Source organism: Anarhichas minor, unplaced genomic scaffold, assembly GCF_050575085.1.
Source record: "Anarhichas minor isolate MPS153535 unplaced genomic scaffold, ASM5057508v1 ptg000030l, whole genome shotgun sequence".
Taxonomy (NCBI): Eukaryota; Metazoa; Chordata; class Actinopteri; order Perciformes; family Anarhichadidae; genus Anarhichas; species Anarhichas minor.
In genome coordinates, this window is record NW_027466476.1 from 2,853,876 (window position 1) to 2,871,725 (window position 17,850).

The 17,850-nt window shown below is 41.8% G+C and overlaps 5 protein-coding genes across 5 annotated transcripts; 1 reads left to right on the plus strand and 4 right to left on the minus strand.

Moving 5' to 3' along the window:
• Positions 1-230: 230 nt before the first annotated feature.
• On the minus strand, positions 231-2,747 carry LOC142964463 (serpin A3-5-like). The gene is made up of 6 exons (XM_076104792.1): positions 2,641-2,747; positions 1,289-1,964; positions 1,119-1,189; positions 817-1,010; positions 522-669; positions 231-427 (listed from the first exon to the last, which is right to left on the minus strand). The coding sequence occupies exons 2-6, from the start codon at positions 1,956-1,958 to the stop codon at positions 233-235; spliced, it is 1,278 nt and encodes a 425-aa protein (XP_075960907.1). The 5' UTR covers positions 1,959-1,964; positions 2,641-2,747; the 3' UTR covers positions 231-232.
• Positions 2,748-3,666: 919 nt separating this feature from the next.
• Positions 3,667-6,173, minus strand: LOC142964537 (hibernation-specific plasma protein HP-55-like). The gene is made up of 6 exons (XM_076104895.1): positions 6,029-6,173; positions 4,723-5,383; positions 4,553-4,623; positions 4,251-4,444; positions 3,956-4,103; positions 3,667-3,861 (listed from the first exon to the last, which is right to left on the minus strand). The coding sequence occupies exons 2-6, from the start codon at positions 5,375-5,377 to the stop codon at positions 3,667-3,669; spliced, it is 1,263 nt and encodes a 420-aa protein (XP_075961010.1). The 5' UTR covers positions 5,378-5,383; positions 6,029-6,173.
• A 232-nt stretch (positions 6,174-6,405) lies between these two features.
• Positions 6,406-8,949, minus strand: LOC142964288 (dual specificity protein phosphatase 26-like). Its single transcript, XM_076104549.1, has 3 exons — positions 8,268-8,949; positions 6,956-7,167; positions 6,406-6,876 (listed from the first exon to the last, which is right to left on the minus strand). Exons 1-3 carry the CDS (start codon positions 8,444-8,446, stop codon positions 6,683-6,685), a joined length of 585 nt encoding a protein of 194 aa, XP_075960664.1. The 5' UTR covers positions 8,447-8,949; the 3' UTR covers positions 6,406-6,682.
• A 325-nt stretch (positions 8,950-9,274) lies between these two features.
• On the minus strand, positions 9,275-13,371 carry bag4 (BCL2 associated athanogene 4). Its single transcript, XM_076104548.1, has 5 exons — positions 13,077-13,371; positions 12,425-12,544; positions 12,000-12,230; positions 11,521-11,790; positions 9,275-11,079 (listed from the first exon to the last, which is right to left on the minus strand). The coding sequence occupies exons 1-5, from the start codon at positions 13,158-13,160 to the stop codon at positions 10,621-10,623; spliced, it is 1,164 nt and encodes a 387-aa protein (XP_075960663.1). The 5' UTR covers positions 13,161-13,371; the 3' UTR covers positions 9,275-10,620.
• Positions 13,372-13,846: 475 nt separating this feature from the next.
• On the plus strand, positions 13,847-16,500 carry lsm1 (LSM1, U6 small nuclear RNA associated). The gene is made up of 4 exons (XM_076104550.1): positions 13,847-14,005; positions 14,155-14,223; positions 14,449-14,564; positions 15,984-16,500. Exons 1-4 carry the CDS (start codon positions 13,960-13,962, stop codon positions 16,152-16,154), a joined length of 402 nt encoding a protein of 133 aa, XP_075960665.1. The 5' UTR covers positions 13,847-13,959; the 3' UTR covers positions 16,155-16,500.
• Positions 16,501-17,850: the final 1,350 nt, after the last annotated feature.

Consider the following 17,850-nt stretch of genomic DNA (forward strand, 5'->3'; position numbering starts at 1 on the left):
ATTTGTTATAAAAAATATCTCTGTCATGATAAATACCAAATTCTAATGCCTTTCGATAATATTTTGTCATTTTATTATTTTACCCTCTAGTATAGAAACAAACACTCATAAACATTAAAACGAGTTGCTCCACACTTAATCATAAAGAAGGAAACCAAAGAAAGAGGTTTTTCTCAGTATTTTATTTGAGACTCAACAGCTGTGCTTGAGCAAACACAAAATGCCTATTCCATCAGATGTTTGGGTTAATAATCTTGCCCATGAAGAGAACTTTTTCTGTGTTGCGTTCAGTGATGATGACCATAAATGGACGATTGAACTTCAAGACAGGGATATGGCGGAAGGACATAAGTGTGATGCCAATGCCTGTGGCAGCTGCTGCAGTGGCTCCGGCTTCATCAACATCCAGGGTAGCTTGGTGAACAACCTACGGAGCGATGGAGGATAAGCGAGATTAGAGATGGATGGAATATAGACAAGGAGAAAATATGTGTGAAATAAAATAGGCTCCCTGTCCTTACATCTGAGACTGCCAGTTTGTGCGCATCTGAAATGCCACCGAAATTTGCACGATCACCAAACATGTGTGTCATTCCCATTTCAATCAGCACATCATTCAGTGTGTAGGAAGTCTTGATGGAGAACTTTGGAATATATACGTCATGTGTCCTGAAAAAAATGGGAAAAAGACAAACATCTAGTAATTGATCTGACAGTAATAACTGACCTGAGAGGACAAAGCTGAGTTGTTTATACAGTGTCAAATCTTCCATATTAGAAACCAAAAATGTGAGAAAGATTTTAGATTCTCTCGACCTGGACGTCATCCACTTTAACCATTTGGTGACGTGGGCTGGGCAAATGGCATTCTCCAGTGTTGACATGTCGTCAGGTAACAACAGCAGCATGGAGTAAGAGCTGTTGAAGGGCAGCTGGAGGACTGATGTGTTAATCGCCCTGTCGTAATAGGTATCAAAACGCTCCTCCATATTCATCATCTGGACTGGAACCTGAAAAATGACAGCTTAATCGTGAGGTCCCTTAAATGGAAAAGATACATGATGATGCATTATTGCTGTTACTCAAAACCATTCTGAATAAATGGTGCAACTTTGAACCTTGGTGTTCTCATCCACCATGAAGATGTCCTCCTTGGTGAGTTCGGGATCAAATGGAGTCGCCCACATTCCTGTTTGACGATGAGCAAAAATAAAACACAACTTATGGTTGAGACATAAAATTGAAAGGTGTGACCTCAAAACCAACCACATCTCACAAAACCTTTTACCTTTGTAGTAGATGTAGCTGATGAGATACATGACTGTGTTTGGATCCAGGCTTTCGACCAGCTTGTCTATCTTCCCGTTGGTCTTCTCCTCCACGTACTTATTGATGGTATTGGCAGTATCTGTGGTTTGGTTGAAGTCGACGCTGAACCCATCTGCTAAGTAGGACTGCTTCAAGGCCTCCAGGAACTCGGGATGTGCCTTGAAGTTGTTGTCCACGAATACAGCGGTCCCTTCACTGGTGTCTTCCTGAGGTGTGTTGTTTGTCGTTTTGAGGAGAATCTGGAAGGCCTGATCTACATCTGTCTGCGTCAGTAAGGTGTTGTTGAACCCCAGACCACTGAAAAGCTGACGGTGGGTCTCCTCCCGTGCTCCTGTGGACAAGGCAGCCAAGGCGACAGAAACACTAAACGGGGAGAAGAAGATATTCTTGCCTTCCGAGTCAGCATGAGCTGCTAATTTCATGTACAGACGGTAGGCAAATTCTTTGTTTGCTAAAGTCACCAGTGGGAGGCTGTTGGCACTGCCATCGGATGCAGTGTCTTGATCTACCTGATCATTGCCATGACTACCGTGGGCATGGTGATCATGGTGACCATGATCATGGTGATGGCCCCTCCCCATGCAGATCACTGCTGATAAGATCCAGATACCCACTGCTCCACGCATCATTGTGAACTAAGACAAAAGTTCAAAAGGGCAGCATTGTTAATTTGGGTTACACAATGTTTGCTATTAGAAGTACTCATTCACTGATTCTCCTAGAAGCACCACAAACATGACAATTTAAAGGCCCTAAAAAAATGATTTTCTTAGATCTCTTTATGAAGGGCTCCTGCTTTCTGCAGACATTAGTGCAGTTTTGGTTGTTTTAGATACATTTCTTTTTCTCTGTGCCTTGAATAAGATTCTGATGAGTAGGGCTGTTTGCTTACTGTCAGTCAAATCTGACCAAACTCCACCCACACAGTCCTTATGAAGCAAATCAGCAGAAGTATTAAGTGTCAAACTCAGAATAAATTATACTTAAAGATGTTTTTTTGGATTCACTAAAAGTTATGTTATTGAGAAATACTTAAAGTTTATTGGGGATTTAATTTAAAATTCCTGAAATTACAACATTATATGCAGTGAACCTCCAAAAAGAGGCTAAGAAGAGTAAATGTAGTCATTTCTAAAGAATTTACATTTACAGTTGTAACTCTCCACGTCCAATTCCAGTGTGCATAGTTGTATCTCAAACTCAAGACATCACACATAGTTGTAATTGTTGGCAGAGTAGTTAAACCTGTATGTGAAACACATACTGCTAAAACAATACATCTAAGCTCTCTCAATTCTTTTAACCACATACCTTCTCCTGGTGGAAGCACAGACAGCGAAGCACAGGCTGGACAGAGTGAAATGTCCCTTTTATAAGATTGATCAGAGCAACTGAACTTTGGCTTTGTTTATTCTTTATTCCAACCTCTTATTTGCTCTGGCCCTGCATTTGTTCAGTGTAATGATTACTGTCGAGCCATTGCATCAAACTGAGACTCTACAGGATGATAGCACAAGCCAAGCTGCCGATGTGTTCTTCAGCAACATTTACGAAAACATGTTCGTGACGATTATTGTCTCAAGCTCAGACTCTGTATCATACTGTGCCATACAAAATAAAGCAAATGACAAACTTGCAGCCGTCCAATCAAAACGCAAAGAAAACTTCTTCTTCTCGTAAATTGTTAACTCCAGCAGAACAGGCTCCACGAGGCGTGTTGCTGCCACCCACAGTCGGATGAGGAGACTGCAGTTGGTTGCTCTGATACAGTGTGACCCGGATGAAGGCAAATAAATAAATAAATGCAATAATACAACCCTGCTCAATAATGTACATAAGTGGCGTCCCTCTCCCTCCTCTCATAGGTTCAGAAACCTTATTATTGCTACATATGTCCCTTTTGGTGTCCCATCTTTGTGTCCCATGTGCTTGGTTCAGCAGCAGTCAAGTCCCACCTTGTTCAACTTTTCAAATTATATTAAAAGCTGTTAAACACACACACACACACACACACACACACACACACACACACACACACACACACACACACACACACACACACAATACATTTAATAAATGATCAACATAGTCACTGGTTTTATTATATTTGTTATAAAAAATATCTCTGTCATGATAAATACCAAATTCTAATGCCTTTCGATAATATTTTGTCATTTAATTATTTTACCCTCTAGTATATAAACAAACACTCATAAACATTAAAACGAGTTGCTCCACACTTAATCATAAAGAAGGAAACCAAAGAAAGAGGTTTTTCTCAGTATTTTATTTGAGACTCAACAGCTGTGCTTGAGCAAACACAAAATGCCTATTCCATCAGATGTTTGGGTTAATAATCTTGCCCATGAAGAGAACTTTTTCTGTGTTGCGTTCAGTGATGATGACCATAAATGGACGATTGAACTTCAAGACAGGGACATGGCGGAAGGACATAAGTGTCATGCCAATGCCTGTGGCAGCTGCTGCAGTGGCTCCGGCTTCATCAACATCCAGGGTAGCTTGGTGAACAACCTACGGAGCGATGGAGGATAAGCGAGATTAGAGATGGATGGAATATAGACAAGGAGAAAATATGTGTGAAATAAAATAGGCTCCCTGTCCTTACATCTGAGACTGCCAGTTTGTGCGCATCTGAAATGCCACCGAAATTTGCACGATCACCAAACATGTGTGTCATTCCCATTTCAATCAGCACATCATTCAGTGTGTAGGAAGTCTTGATGGAGAACTTTGGAATATATACGTCATGTGTCCTAAAAAAAATGGGAAAAAGACAAACATCTAGTAATTGATCTGACAGTAATAACTGACCTGAGAGGACAAAGCTGAGTTGTTTATACAGTGTCAAATCTTCCATATTAGAAACCAAAAATGTGAGAAAGATTTTAGATTCTCCCGACCTGGACGTCATCCACTTTAACCATTTGGTGACGTGGGCTGGGCAAATGGCATTCTCCAGTGTTGACATGTCGTCAGGTAACAACAGCAGCATGGAGTAAGAGCTGTTGAAGGGCAGCTGGAGGACTGATGTGTTAATCGCCCTGTCGTAATAGGTATCAAAACTCTCCTCCATATTCATCATCTGGACTGGAACCTGAAAAATGACAGCTTAATCGTGAGGTCCCTTAAATGGAAAAGATACATGATGATGCATTATTGCTGTTACTCAAAACCATTCTGAATAAATGGTGCAACTTTGAACCTTGGTGTTCTCATCCACCATGAAGATGTCCTCCTTGGTGAGTTCGGGATCAAATGGAGTCGCCCACATTCCTGTTTGACGATGAGCAAAAATAAAACACAACTTATGGTTGAGACATAAAATTGAAAGGTGTGACATCAAAACCAACCACATCTCACAAAACCTTTTACCTTTGTAGTAGATGTAGCTGATGAGATACATGACTGTGTTTGGATCCAGGCTTTCGACCAGCTTGTCTATCTTCCCGTTGGTCTTCTCCTCCACGTACTTATTGATGGTATTGGCAGTATCTGTGGTTTGGTTGAAGTCGACGCTGAACCCATCTGCTAAGTAGGACTGCTTCAAGGCCTCCAGGAACTCGGGATGTGCCTTGAAGTTGTTGTCCACGAATACAGCGGTCCCTTCACTGGTGTCTTCCTGAGGTGTGTTGTTTGTCGTTTTGAGGAGAATCTGGAAGGCATGATCTACATCTGTCTGCGTCAGTAAGGTGTTGTTGAACCCCAGACCACTGAAAAGCTGACGGTGGGTCTCCTCCCGTGCTCCTGTGGACAAGGCAGCCAAGGCGACAGAAACACTAAACGGGGAGAAGAAGATATTCTTGCCTTCCGAGTCAGCATGAGCTGCTAATTTCATGTACAGACGGTAGGCAAATTCTTTGTTTGCTAAAGTCACCAGTGGGAGGCTGTTGGCACTGCCATCGGATGCAGTGTCTTGATCTACCTGATCATTGCCATGACTATCGTGGGCATGGTGATCATGGTGATGGCCCCTCCCCATGCAGATCACTGCTGATAAGATCCAGATACCCACTGCTCCACGCATCATTGTGAACTAAGACAAAAGTTCAAAAGGGCAGCATTGTTAATTTGGGTTACACAATGTTTGCTATTAGAAGTACTCATTCACTGATTCTCCTAGAAGCACCACAAACATGACAATTTAAAGGCCCTAAAAAAATGATTTTCTTAGATCTCTTTATGAAGGGCTCCTGCTTTCTGCAGACATTAGTGCAGTTTTGGTTGTTTTAGATACATTTCTTTTTCTCTGTGCCTTGAATAAGATTCTGATGAGTAGGGCTGTTTGCTTACTGTCAGTCAAATCTGACCAAACTCCACCCACACAGTCCTTATGAAGCAAATCAGCAGAAGTATTAAGTTTTAAACTCGGAATAAATTATACTTAAAGATGTTTTTTTGGATTCACTAAAAGTCATGTTATTGAGAAATACTTAAAGTTTGTAGGGGATGTCATTTTAAATTCCTGAAATTACAACATTATATGCAGTGAACCTCCAAAGAGAGGCTAAGAAGAGTAAATCTAGTCATTTCTAAAGAATTTACATTTAAAGTTGTAACTCTCGACGTCCAATTCTAGTTTGCATAGTTGTAATTGTTGGCAGAGTAGTTAAACCTGTATGTGAAACACATACTGCTAAAACAATACATCTAAGCTCTCTCAATTCTTTTAACCACATACCTTCTCCTGGTGGAAGCACAGACAGCGAAGCACAGGCTGGACAGAGTGAAATGTCCCTTTTATAAGATTGATCAGAGCAACTGAACTTTGGCTTTGTTTATTCTTTATTCCAACCTCTTATTTGCTCTGGCCCTGCATTTGTTCAGTGTAATGATTACTGTCGAGCCATTGCATCAAACTGAGACTCTACAGGATGATAGCACAAGCCAAGCTGCCGATGTGTTCTTCAGCAACATGTACGAAAACATGTTTGTGACGATTATTGTCTCAAGCTCAGACTCTGTATCATACTGTGCCATACAAAATAAAGCAAATTAATGATTTTGTATGTAATCAGCACTGACGTGTAAATTGAATGCCACACATTCACCAAAAGCTGCATCAGATCCACATTTTTTAATGTAAAACTTAAATCCATTTAACATGTACAAATTTACAGAATATAAATATGTTTTAACTACAAGTTAAAGGCAATTAAAACATGATGCAGGAGATGATCAGTGCTGCAAGTCCCTTTTCAAAAACAATATTAGTACAAGTATATGAAATCCATGTATCCTATTATTATACTTTTAACAATATGCTTGAGCTATCTTTTGTCACATTTTGTTCTCATGTTCTGGACCCATGAAATCTGATGCTACCAGGCAGCGTTCAGTGAGTGCGAAAGAGACGGCCATCCAGTTTGATGAGCTGTCGGAGGAAACCTCGATTAGGGATGACACCCCGGTTATCTTTCACAGCACAAATAGCCTCCACGAGGGTCAGGTTCTGCTTCAGCATCAGGTAAGCCAGGACCAGGGTGGCGGAGCGGCTCACTCCTACATGACAGTGCACCAACACTTTGCCTGAGAATTCAGAGAAACATTGCAACATCAATTTGAAAACAGACATGCCTTTAAATGCATCCGCTAACCCTCCTCTCACCTCCTCTGCTGAGAGCCCTGTGGATAAAGTCTGCTGCTGCCTGGAAGTTGACGCTCATGTCAAAGCCACAGGAGTCATGAGCCTCTACGCCTATGTAGGTGATCTCCATGCCCTCGTAGATGTCTGGCTGTACTCCGCGTTTACTGTGAGCTGCATTGAGGATGTGAGTGACTCGATGCTTGGATAAATCAGCCCGGTTCACTGCACTGTGTCTGAAAAGCACAACGCTCTGTATTCACTGACAGTGTCTGACAAGGTGTACAATATACAGTCAAATGTTGCAGGTGTTTCTTGATGAACCATTTGCAAGTGTTGTTGCATGTTCCATTGCGATTGATTGGTATTTTTAAGTTGCTTCCAGACATGCGAGCTGAATTTATCAAGAGATCCGAGATGTGCTTTCATGGCGAGGCATCAGTCGAAACTTTCACATACTAGCATAGCTGTAGCTTTTACACATGTTCCCAATGTGGAAGGCAACTTGTGGGATCCTAAATGACTCATTCTGCAATTGAAACTGATTCATGATCAGTTCCTCTTTAACACGTGGACTAAATCAAAGTCTAGACTTGGGCAATATTTGTAAAAAGGTCTCAGTCCACTGTCTCTGTCACAACGCAATAATATTTGGAAAGTAACACAGCACAGAGTTACAAGGCCATGCTTCATTATCGACAGCCAGTCTGAGGCCCAATCCCAATGTCAACACTCACAGGTTTTGAGGCGCACTCCTGCAAAGTCTGTGAGGGTTTAGTTCTGTCAATCACCGAGTGTTTGAGGGCTCTCTCGCAGACATTTTGAGCCCTTTACGAACCCTTTCCGTAAGTCAGCATTTCTTCAGACTTTGCTCGAGGGGATTACCCAGAATTCATAGCAATGTGACGTTTAACATGGGGTTACCAGTGCAAAAAAAAATGTTAAAACGAAGAGGCAAATCACATTTACTCAGAAACATTTAGGACTAAAGATGGAACATAAAAACACATACAATCAGAGGAATGAGACTGTATTACACAGATTTATTTATCAAACATTTAATTATGTCATTGAAGCCATTGTGACAAAAACGAGTAAATGGATTATTTGAAATAACTTCTCATTTTGAGGAAAGCGCCTGGAAGACGTTCAAATTAGGGAGTATAAAATAAATACCCACAACTGTACATAATATTGCTGACGTTGTAATGGTAACGTGTTATGTTGCAGCAAAGTGCTGTTCCATTCCTATTTAAACCATTTCAAGCCCTCACAGTCTCTGGATGTTGGGATTGGGCCTGAGAGTTTTTAAAAATAAAAAAAGCGAGTTACTTACTGGTCACCAACATAAAGCCTTGGCCACACTTCATCTGCATGGCTGATGATGGCTTTGCCAGTAAACAAGAGTCTTTCCAACTCAAACACTGCTAAGCCAGGTGAACTCAGGTCAATTTCCACTTTGCGAGGAGGAGGGTTATCATTCCAGGAGGCAGGACGCTTGGATCTATAAGACATTGCTGTTTCTGTGGTGTGCCCTTAGGTGACACAGGCGTTTTCCAAGAGGCAACTTCTAGTCCTTTAGAAGTACTCGGTACAAAAAGTCAAAAACAAAAAAGATTGCAGCAGTTTGTAGCCACCTAGTTTACCGAAATGACTTCCAGAGTGAAGTTAAAAAGTAATCCAACAAGCTGTAGGGAACCACTGCACCAAACTAGGCAGAACGAATGGCACAGGTGATTTTAGTCTCAGGCTTCTTTGCCTCAGATGTACTCACCACAGGGTTTCCTAAGGTTTGTCAGGCCATCCGACCCTCGCATTAAATCCAGCCCATGTGCCTCAAGCCCTCAGGGGCCTGTGTTATGCTTTTGCATCAAAATAGCCATCTATTTAAAGACCTGTATGCTGCCTGGCAGATGTAGGACGTGTGGACCCATGCAGCAACTGCCACTTGACAAAAAAAAAATTAAAAAAAAGCAGTTTCTCATTCGTCAATTTTATAACAGGATTTTCTTTTTAGGAATGAAATACGCTCATTTATCGGCCCCCACCATCCATATAGAGCTGGATATTTCTTGGATAAATTTGCTTTCTAACCCGTCTTTGTACACAATATAAAACAAGTGAGAGAAAAAAAAATAAAATTCATTTGATCACAGTTTAAAAAATATACTGACATTTAATTATTTCTCTGCTATTTTCTCACTTAATAATAATTGAAATACTTATCAGGCAAAGATTCCCATCTTGTGTTGGAAACGTGCGTTACATCTTGAACTGTACAGTTATGCTCCATGTAAACAGAAAGTTAACAGCACAGGGAAATGAACACATTGACAGGCGATCTGTTTTTTCCATGCAAAGCTTGTGATCATATTTTTTATTTTTTTTTATTTCCAACTATATAAAACCATCCCCTGAAATATGGCACTCTTTTTTTAAATTTTTTTTAATGAATGATTGAAAAAAAACAAAAAAAAACAGACTTGTTCTAAACATGAAAATAGATTATGGTGCAAATCTGGATTTGTATAACAAGGGTATCAGTGTGGCAGAAAACAGAAACAAGGTCCAAATTAAACACTTGATCCAAGTGCTGTGAACAATGTTGTCATTAAGCACAAAACATTACTGAAAATGTTGAAGTACATACAGCAACTGATGGAACACTTAATTCTGAAAATACAATTCACTTGCTTGTCATGTGTATATATATATACACACACACACGTATATATACACACCCCAACCGTTCAAAAAGGGATAAAAAGAACATAATTTAACATATTTTCAAGTAATTCTTAAAGTTCCTTATGTCCTATGCATCTGTTATAACAGTAGTTCCTAGAGTAAAATACATGGCATTCATATGTAGGTCTGAATCTAGATCAGCACTCAGGAAGAAACTTCATCCAAAAGATGGAATAACAGGGAAAGCAATCTTTAGTTATTTTTTTTTTTTTACTAATCAGCTTTAGGCCCAATTAGGAGCTTTGAGATGTTCGGACTGTATTGAGTGCTCGTCTGACGTTACAGTGCATGCAGGGCTGGGAGCACAATCGAAAAGGAATGCTTTGCACCTATTCCTGCAGAGAAATGGAGAAGTAAGTGACAACGCAGTGTATGGCCTCTATCGGAGGGAGGACAGTATCGTGCAAACAGACTATGAGATGAAAAAAAGATGTAGGCTCAGACTGAAGCCAACCCCACAATCCTGACCGACAGCATGAATCTGAATCACAGGTTAAGAGACCACTAACAGTTGCAACGTGGCACTAAATCCATCATCCTGTGAGTCTGCCCTGCATTATGCTGGCGAAGGCATGACATTAAAGAGAAGCGGAGCAAGAGTGTCAGGTTGTGTAGCCTGCACAGCCACTCACTGAGGCTGAAAGTCACTTCTGTGTACAACCATCAATTTACACTTCTAACACCATCATATCACTTCGACCAGCATAATTGGGCAAAGGTTGATTCCAGGTAGCAATGATTGCTCTGCCTTGGTCTCGGGTCCATGCCACTTATGTATGGCATTGTATATCATGGTGGTGGAAAAAAACCTTAAGATAACACAGCTCAGAGAGAGAGAGAGAGGGAGAGAGAGAAGACTTGACCCTCATTGTGTCCATGGAAGATCTGGAAGAAGAAAACAGCAAGACGTAATGACCCACAAACTAGTAAATAAGTCCAGTTCAGAAGGCTTTCTTCTCCAGCTGGTCCAGAATGGCCTGGATCCTCTGTACGGCCTCCTTTCGGGCTTGCCGGACATTCTCCTGTCCCTGAGTCTCCACAGAGTCCAGCACCAGCAGCTCTTTGGTCAGCAGTTCCTCCAGACACCGATAACTCTTGTCTGACTTTTTGCCAACAAACTCATCAACATCCTCGTGGAGCAGTAGCATTCTGGCCATGACCTGTTGGACCTTAGCTAGGCCGTGGCTATCGCTCAGGGGATGAGGTCCAGCATGGCCTGGGCCTGGAGCTGGAGCCCGGGCCGAGGGCGGGGGCTCACCTTGCGAAGGCTCGCCTCTCCCGGTTTTGTTGTACATTTGGGGAGGTGAACTTATTTCAGCAGGCTTTCCATTGGGGGGATTTAGGGATGGGGTTGGCCGGGGTTTAGGTCCCACTTGTGGAGCACGTTGGTGCTGTTGCTCCTACAGCAACATAAAACAAAAGATTGTTAAGATATTTCATAATCCTCAAGCTCAATACCATACAAACACACCATTTTATCGCATTGCCTTAATCAAATAATCTATGACTATACTGTGGCAAAACATGACATTTTGGTTTCTGAGATCTAATTCTCTAAATGTGGTTTCATTGAGTCACATCAGTGTATTGCTGTTCTACTAAATGTCTGAGCATTAAAAACGTAATTCCCAAATATAATTAATTTTCCTAATATCTGTAAGATAATACAATTCAGATCAAGACATGTGTGACGATCCAGTTTTGAGTGAATCAACTCCTGAGAGAATACTAATTTGAGTGTTTTATTCCGGTCTTATATCGGCCTCTCTTCCTATTTGCATCATAAAAAAAAAAAAAAATCATAAAAACCACGTTGAGAAACAGTGGATGCCGACTCATACCTTGGGTTGGTACGGTGGAGGAGCACCACTTCCAGTCCCGGGCCATGCTGGAGGATGCGATGGACGGACAGGATTTCCGTAGTGGTTTTGTGGAGGCTGCTGGCCTGTCGGCCATTGCTGTTGTGGGGGGGCATACGCACCAGAGTGTGCCCAACCATCGGCCTGAGGGTTTGGGTGAAGAGCCTGGCCGGTGGGGTATGGGGGGTTTGAAGGCATAGCATGACCACCTTCACTGTAGTGAGGGTACGCCCCAGGAGGATATCCAGGACCCTGGGGAGTAGAGGCAAGACAGATATATGTAGTATTTCCAAAAGTACCTTCTTTCTTTTGTGTGTGAAAGTAATTTTGGTTCAGAGAAAGTGTTTTATTACTTCTATCACTTTGTATGTATGTGTAAGTCACGGTCAAAGACAATCAATAGTCATGTTATATTTGGCAAATCCAACATTTGACATAAGTGTGTGTTTAAATGAACTCACCCCTTGACAGTGTGGACCAGGATAGTGATGGTGCTGGTGTTGAGAGTGTGGCTGTCCAGACGGCCCGCTGCTCTGCTCCGCAGGACAGCCCTGGTTAGGATAAGGACCGAGGGCCGGTCTCTGACTGTCGGCACAGTAGAAAGGGTTGGACGGGTGGAAACCACTTGTTGGATATGGACTCTGCGCTGGGCTGTAGACACCATGGCCATTTGGATAACCTGCAGGCATTACCTACATGGAAAGCACAAGCGGGTCTGAATTATCAGACATACCATTGTCTGGGTGTAAATATATCATGCTGATGTTACTGTTCGGCATGACAGCCGACCGTTGGGACAAGGTGAGGGAAAGGTGAAAGCACTTAAGAGACTAAAGGATAATGAGTAGATCTAGAGGGGCAGGTTATGTTGCATCGCGAGCTGTACCTGTTGATTGTACTGAGGCTGGACCTCTGATCCCGAGGGGTAGGTGTTTGCATAGTGTCCCGTGGAATGAGACTGGGGATACCAGTAGTGTGAGGGGTAGCCTGGATACTGAGGAGCGTCCTGTGAACACAGAAGACCACACAGGAGTTATTTTAAGAGAACATCTCTGTCCTCGAGTTGCAGGAGTACTGTTTAAACAAGCTAACAGGAATCTGTAAACCACATGCAGCAACCGGCTAAACGGTGACAACAATGAATTCACTGCATGCTGAACCCGTTTAGCACAAAACAGATAAATACTGTAGCGCTAGCCGAAAACAGGCCACGGTTGAATACATTTCTCTAAACGTGCACGATGTGACACGACTGCAGTAACCTCTAACGTTACCATCAGCAGTGTCGTCACGTCCAGATAAACGAGACAAAGTCGGGCGACAGCTGAACAAGTAGTGTAAGCACTAACTATTACATAATGCCAGCTAGCTCCGTTAGCCGTCCAGCTAGCATGGGCTAGTACCCCGTAACGCCAGCTACCTGGGTAACAATGTTTTCCGTGCAAAGCCAGGTCGTTTTAAGATAACAAAGCACGCTCAAACAGCGGCAGAGTCACAGCGGACAACGGCTGTGGATTTGTCTCAGTGGTGTTGCTTACCATGGTGTTATTCCAGTTTCCGTTCGTATTTTCCGAGTTGCCAGTCGAGGGCCAGCCGGATTTCTGCATTTGATGAGGGTGCATCAAGCTAAGCGCGTTCCGCGATAGCCGTCCTGTTAACTGCCATCGTAAAAGACAAACCGGTAACTTAAAACTAACGTTGACGTATCCGAGCCGTCGGTTAGTCCAAACTGTAAACAACAATACTGCCGTTTCCCCAGAAGTGGCGATTGTCTGAATGGAATCAGGAAATGATGGAATGACACCAAAGCTTGTGCGATCCTGTCCTGTAGCTTTAACGAAGGGCACGCGCAAAAGTGAAGAGCTCTCACTCTGCTGCTGCTTTACGACACCACGAACCTCTTTACGGAGAGAGGGACGTTTTACTCATGCTGCATACAGATGTGAGATCATGCAGAAGGTCCACCGTCTACTTGTGTTATGATGAAAGATCAAATTTAATTTTAATAATTGTATGGCTACACAAGCGAAAGTGTTGCATTGTTCCGAATCTGTCACTGTCGATCGTATACGATCTTTGGTGTAACCCGTGCGTCAGTTGACGCTATTAGCCAATAGGAAACACGTCATTAAATATCCTATTATTTTTAATATGAACTACTATTTTAATTTTAATAAACGACCTGTATTTGATGTTACATTTATTTAAACATGTTTTATTTAAGCACCGGTCCTAAAAATATATTGAATTCACATGTATTTGGGTTGCAGCGCCCAAAGGGTTAAGCGACTACAGGAAGTTTATCCCGGGCGTGTATAAAGACGCTTCCTGTACTCCACTTGAAAGACACATATTTTGAAACATTCATGGCTTGACGTTACATTAAGGTACACGAAGCAAGTAAAAAAGAAACAGCCCAAGATGAACTACGTACCAGGGACAGCAAGTCTCATAGACGACATCGACAGTAAGTCTGAGGATCCGCTCCTTCGTAGAGAGACATGGTTTGCTGAAAAGAATCGTTTAAAGATGTGGCATCGTGTCTGATACCAACTGGATCCTTCGTGACCGTTCAATGTTGTAATTAAACATGCTTATGTTGGTTGTATCTTGCAGAGAAGCACCTGGTGTTGCTCCGAGATGGCAGAACACTGATCGGTTACCTCAGAAGCATTGATCAGTTTGGTATACCTCGTTTAATTATCTCCCACTTGTTTTTACTCATAGGGTGCAAAACACAAGCCGAAGCATTTCAGCTGATTGCATAGAGGCTCAATTTAAATGCCCATGCGATTCCCACTATCTGGTGTTTTTATTTAACATTTTAAATGTTATTCTTTCTTTATTATCCTGCACTTTATTTCCTTAACCTGTTTCTTTTGTGTCTTCCCCCCCCCCCCCCCCCCCCAGCCAATTTAGTTTTTCATCAAACAGTTGAGCGCATCCATGTGGGGAAAAAATTTGGTGACATCCCCAGAGGAATATTCATTGTGAGAGGAGAGAATGTGGTGCTGCTTGGAGAGATAGTAAGTGGGAATATCCTCGTTTTATTTCTCTGTGTGTTTGGTATGTAGCTGAAATGATATGAAGTGGGATTCAACAACATTCATTTGCCTAAGTCAAAACTATGTTATTTACCCATAACGTTAAATGTAGAAATGGGTGTTGGAGTGAAGATTCACATAACCATGTGGCCAAGGATCCAAACAAGTTTGAATGGAAACAACAAGGGAACATATGAACCTAGCTTATTAACCCAAAGTAACGTTTATATTTTCATCTTTCTGGGTGGGTTAGTCTCTAGGTTACAAACTAAGTGAATGAAACAGCTTGGATGTTTTAATCTGCCCTTTTTTTCTTTTTTAGTGTGACAAGATAAGCCTCATTAATTATAACGCAGCTTGTTTTGCAAACAAGGATGCAGATTAAGCTGTGTTGGTACATGGGAAATGGGATGGTGAGATGTGGCTTATGCAGCCTCCTACATGGCCAGTTAAAACATATTAATCCATCTGCCATGTTGCTGTATTGTAAAATAACCAAAACAAAAAGCGCCGTAATATATCTGAAACCTACAGAAAAAAATGTAACTTGTGCTTAGCCACTTAAACTTCTTATTCAGAACATTAAAGGAAAAGTTTAAGAGACTGAAACATTTATAATATTATATTTTAATCATCATGCATACATGTGAATTTGTGCAGTGACACGTTAAACACGTTACAGGCACATTGCAGTGACCGTATAGGACCGGCCTGAACACAGCTCAAACATGACTCATGAACCCAGATTCTGTATCTCCCTCCATAAATATGTGTCATACATTCAGTCAGAAATCTGCATTTTGACAGCAGCACAGCCTCTACAGCAGCTGTACAGCATGAAGCGAGTATAGCAGTTCATGTAATCAACAAACGATAGATGCAAAGAAGTTATGGGCATCATAGTGCATGGTTTTGTAATCACATTTGAATTTTTTAAATGAACACTATTGTCGGGCTCACTGCTCCACATCTTTTGTGGTAGGAGAGGTTTGCGGTAGCCAGATAATTACACTTTCATTTTGTTATTCATTTGTCACTCGCTGTTAATCAATTTATGTTTTCATTGCTGGAAAAAAGGGAGTTGTGAGTGGAGATCGAGTCCGCATTCAGGCTGGGTTTGTGGTTGAGTAAAGATGCATTTTCAGATATAGTGTCTCTTTAATATAGTGTCTTTTCAGATGTAGGTCTATCTGGTGAGGGATTGGATGATTACGTTTGGCTAACAGTGGCAACTCCAAATCAGCAGGAACATATTTACATGCAGAATGTTAAAGGTTCCTGTGCTAATCTTTAATCTGAAGTTGTTATGGGAGGAAAGGGTGAACAGTTTGCTGATGTACAAAATGTGTGCGTTTTGTCACAAGTCTGGTGACCGATGAAATGCTGTCCCTGTCTCTGTAGGATGTGGAAAAGCCCTGCGACACAGTCCTGCAGCAGGTCTCCATTGAAGAGATTCTGGAGGAGCAACGGTTGCAGCAGCAAGCCAAACAGGAGACGGACAAAGTCAAAATGCAGGCCCTGAAGGACAGAGGCCTCGCCATCCCCAAAGCGGATAACTTGGATGAATACTAACCTTGATTCCATGAGCCTCTTTCTCAGTTTGTATCAGACTGATAAGTTTTACTTTGAGGTTTTTTTTTGTTCAAGGCTGCATCACGCTGGGCCTGTGTACTGTATGAATTTCATTTGGAGAAAAAAATGTGATGCTCATTTGTTCAGATCCTTACAGCAAAATGAAAGAATCATGTGTTTATGTAAGATCACTCTGTCTGCAATTTAGTAATTATTTTACAGCAGCACTTTCTATTTTGTCAGTGATATGTCGAGCCTTTTTATTTGGAGATATGTGGGCCTGCTATTGACAAAAACTACATGCTATGCTCTAATAAAGAGTTTAGTTTTTCATTGTGGAAGGCGAGCTTGGAAAATTGTGTCATATACCATCTGACCATGTTGCCCATTCTGTTTTGTTGAATGTGATGCATTAGTAAGGCATTACGTGCTGAAATACAGTATTTGGGGACGATTGCAGCCAGTGCCCTATTGGTCCTGTGTGATGGCGCCACAATGTCACCATGCAGACCACGTCGCACGCTGCAATGTGACATCCAACCCATACAGTCTATGAATCAAACGTGCGACCCGTGCATTTGTTATGCCTCCAAAGGAAAGTGCATAATTGATTAGAGTAATTCAATGTAGACATGCGTCATATCGGTGCATCAAACTACCGCGTATGTTCTGTTTATAAAGATAAGAGCGCGTCCGGAGAAGTCGATCCTATCTGCCATCATCGGTCAATAACCAGCCTGTTAATCGTTTGGAAGGACACGGCGAGTTAAGATCGCCCCTTTGCAGTGGTTGAAGCTGCGGGCAGATAGGCGCTACTGGGTGTTATGAACTCTTTAAGTCTTTTATTTTTTTTATATTTTACAGGGAACACTACAGCAGCCTGCATGCACAAAAAAAACAAAGCGTTTCCAGAAAAATGTCAAGCTGTGTGCAGTTAAAACATCAATACCGGTCAACCTTCAAAGTAAAAGTCCTTACAATTACAGGAGGCATTACAGGGGCATACATTAATCAGGAGAGCAAATATTGAACAGTGTAAACATGCGAGGGACACAAAGTGTCTTTATTGCCCTGCCACTGGTAATAACCCATAGGTTACATCATGTAGGCCTACATATACTGCTTTTAGGTGCTGTGGAGATGACGGAAGATATGAGCCTCCCAACTCAAATATAAAATTGTCATACAATATATACTATAATACAGGTTGCATATAGAAACTTTTGGAATCCTATAATTTGGATCCTACTCTCTCAAGTGCTACCAATACGACATGAAGACACAGACTTACTGACCTGAATATGACAAACAAGTGTTGTTGAAATAGAAACTTGCAGCCATATGAACCAATTCAATCATGGCTCATGGCATCATCTGTTGATCTCAGCAGTGTGCAGAGCCACTGCACAAGTAACAGGATAACATTCTTTGACAGGGGCCCCAAAACAACAAGGGGCATTGCTGCATAACGCAATGTATCCATCATATTATGTAGTAAATTATGAAGAAGTCCTACCACCAGAGGGTGCCCTTATTCCCACTCAATCTTCACTACTACAGTCATTTGCGGATTTTACTCCCATTTGTGTCATTACAGTAGAGACAACGTGTAGTTAAAACCAAGATGAAGAAAAGAACGAGCATGCATTTGGCTTTATAACAAGGATTTCACAGACATGCAGCTATGTCCAGTTAT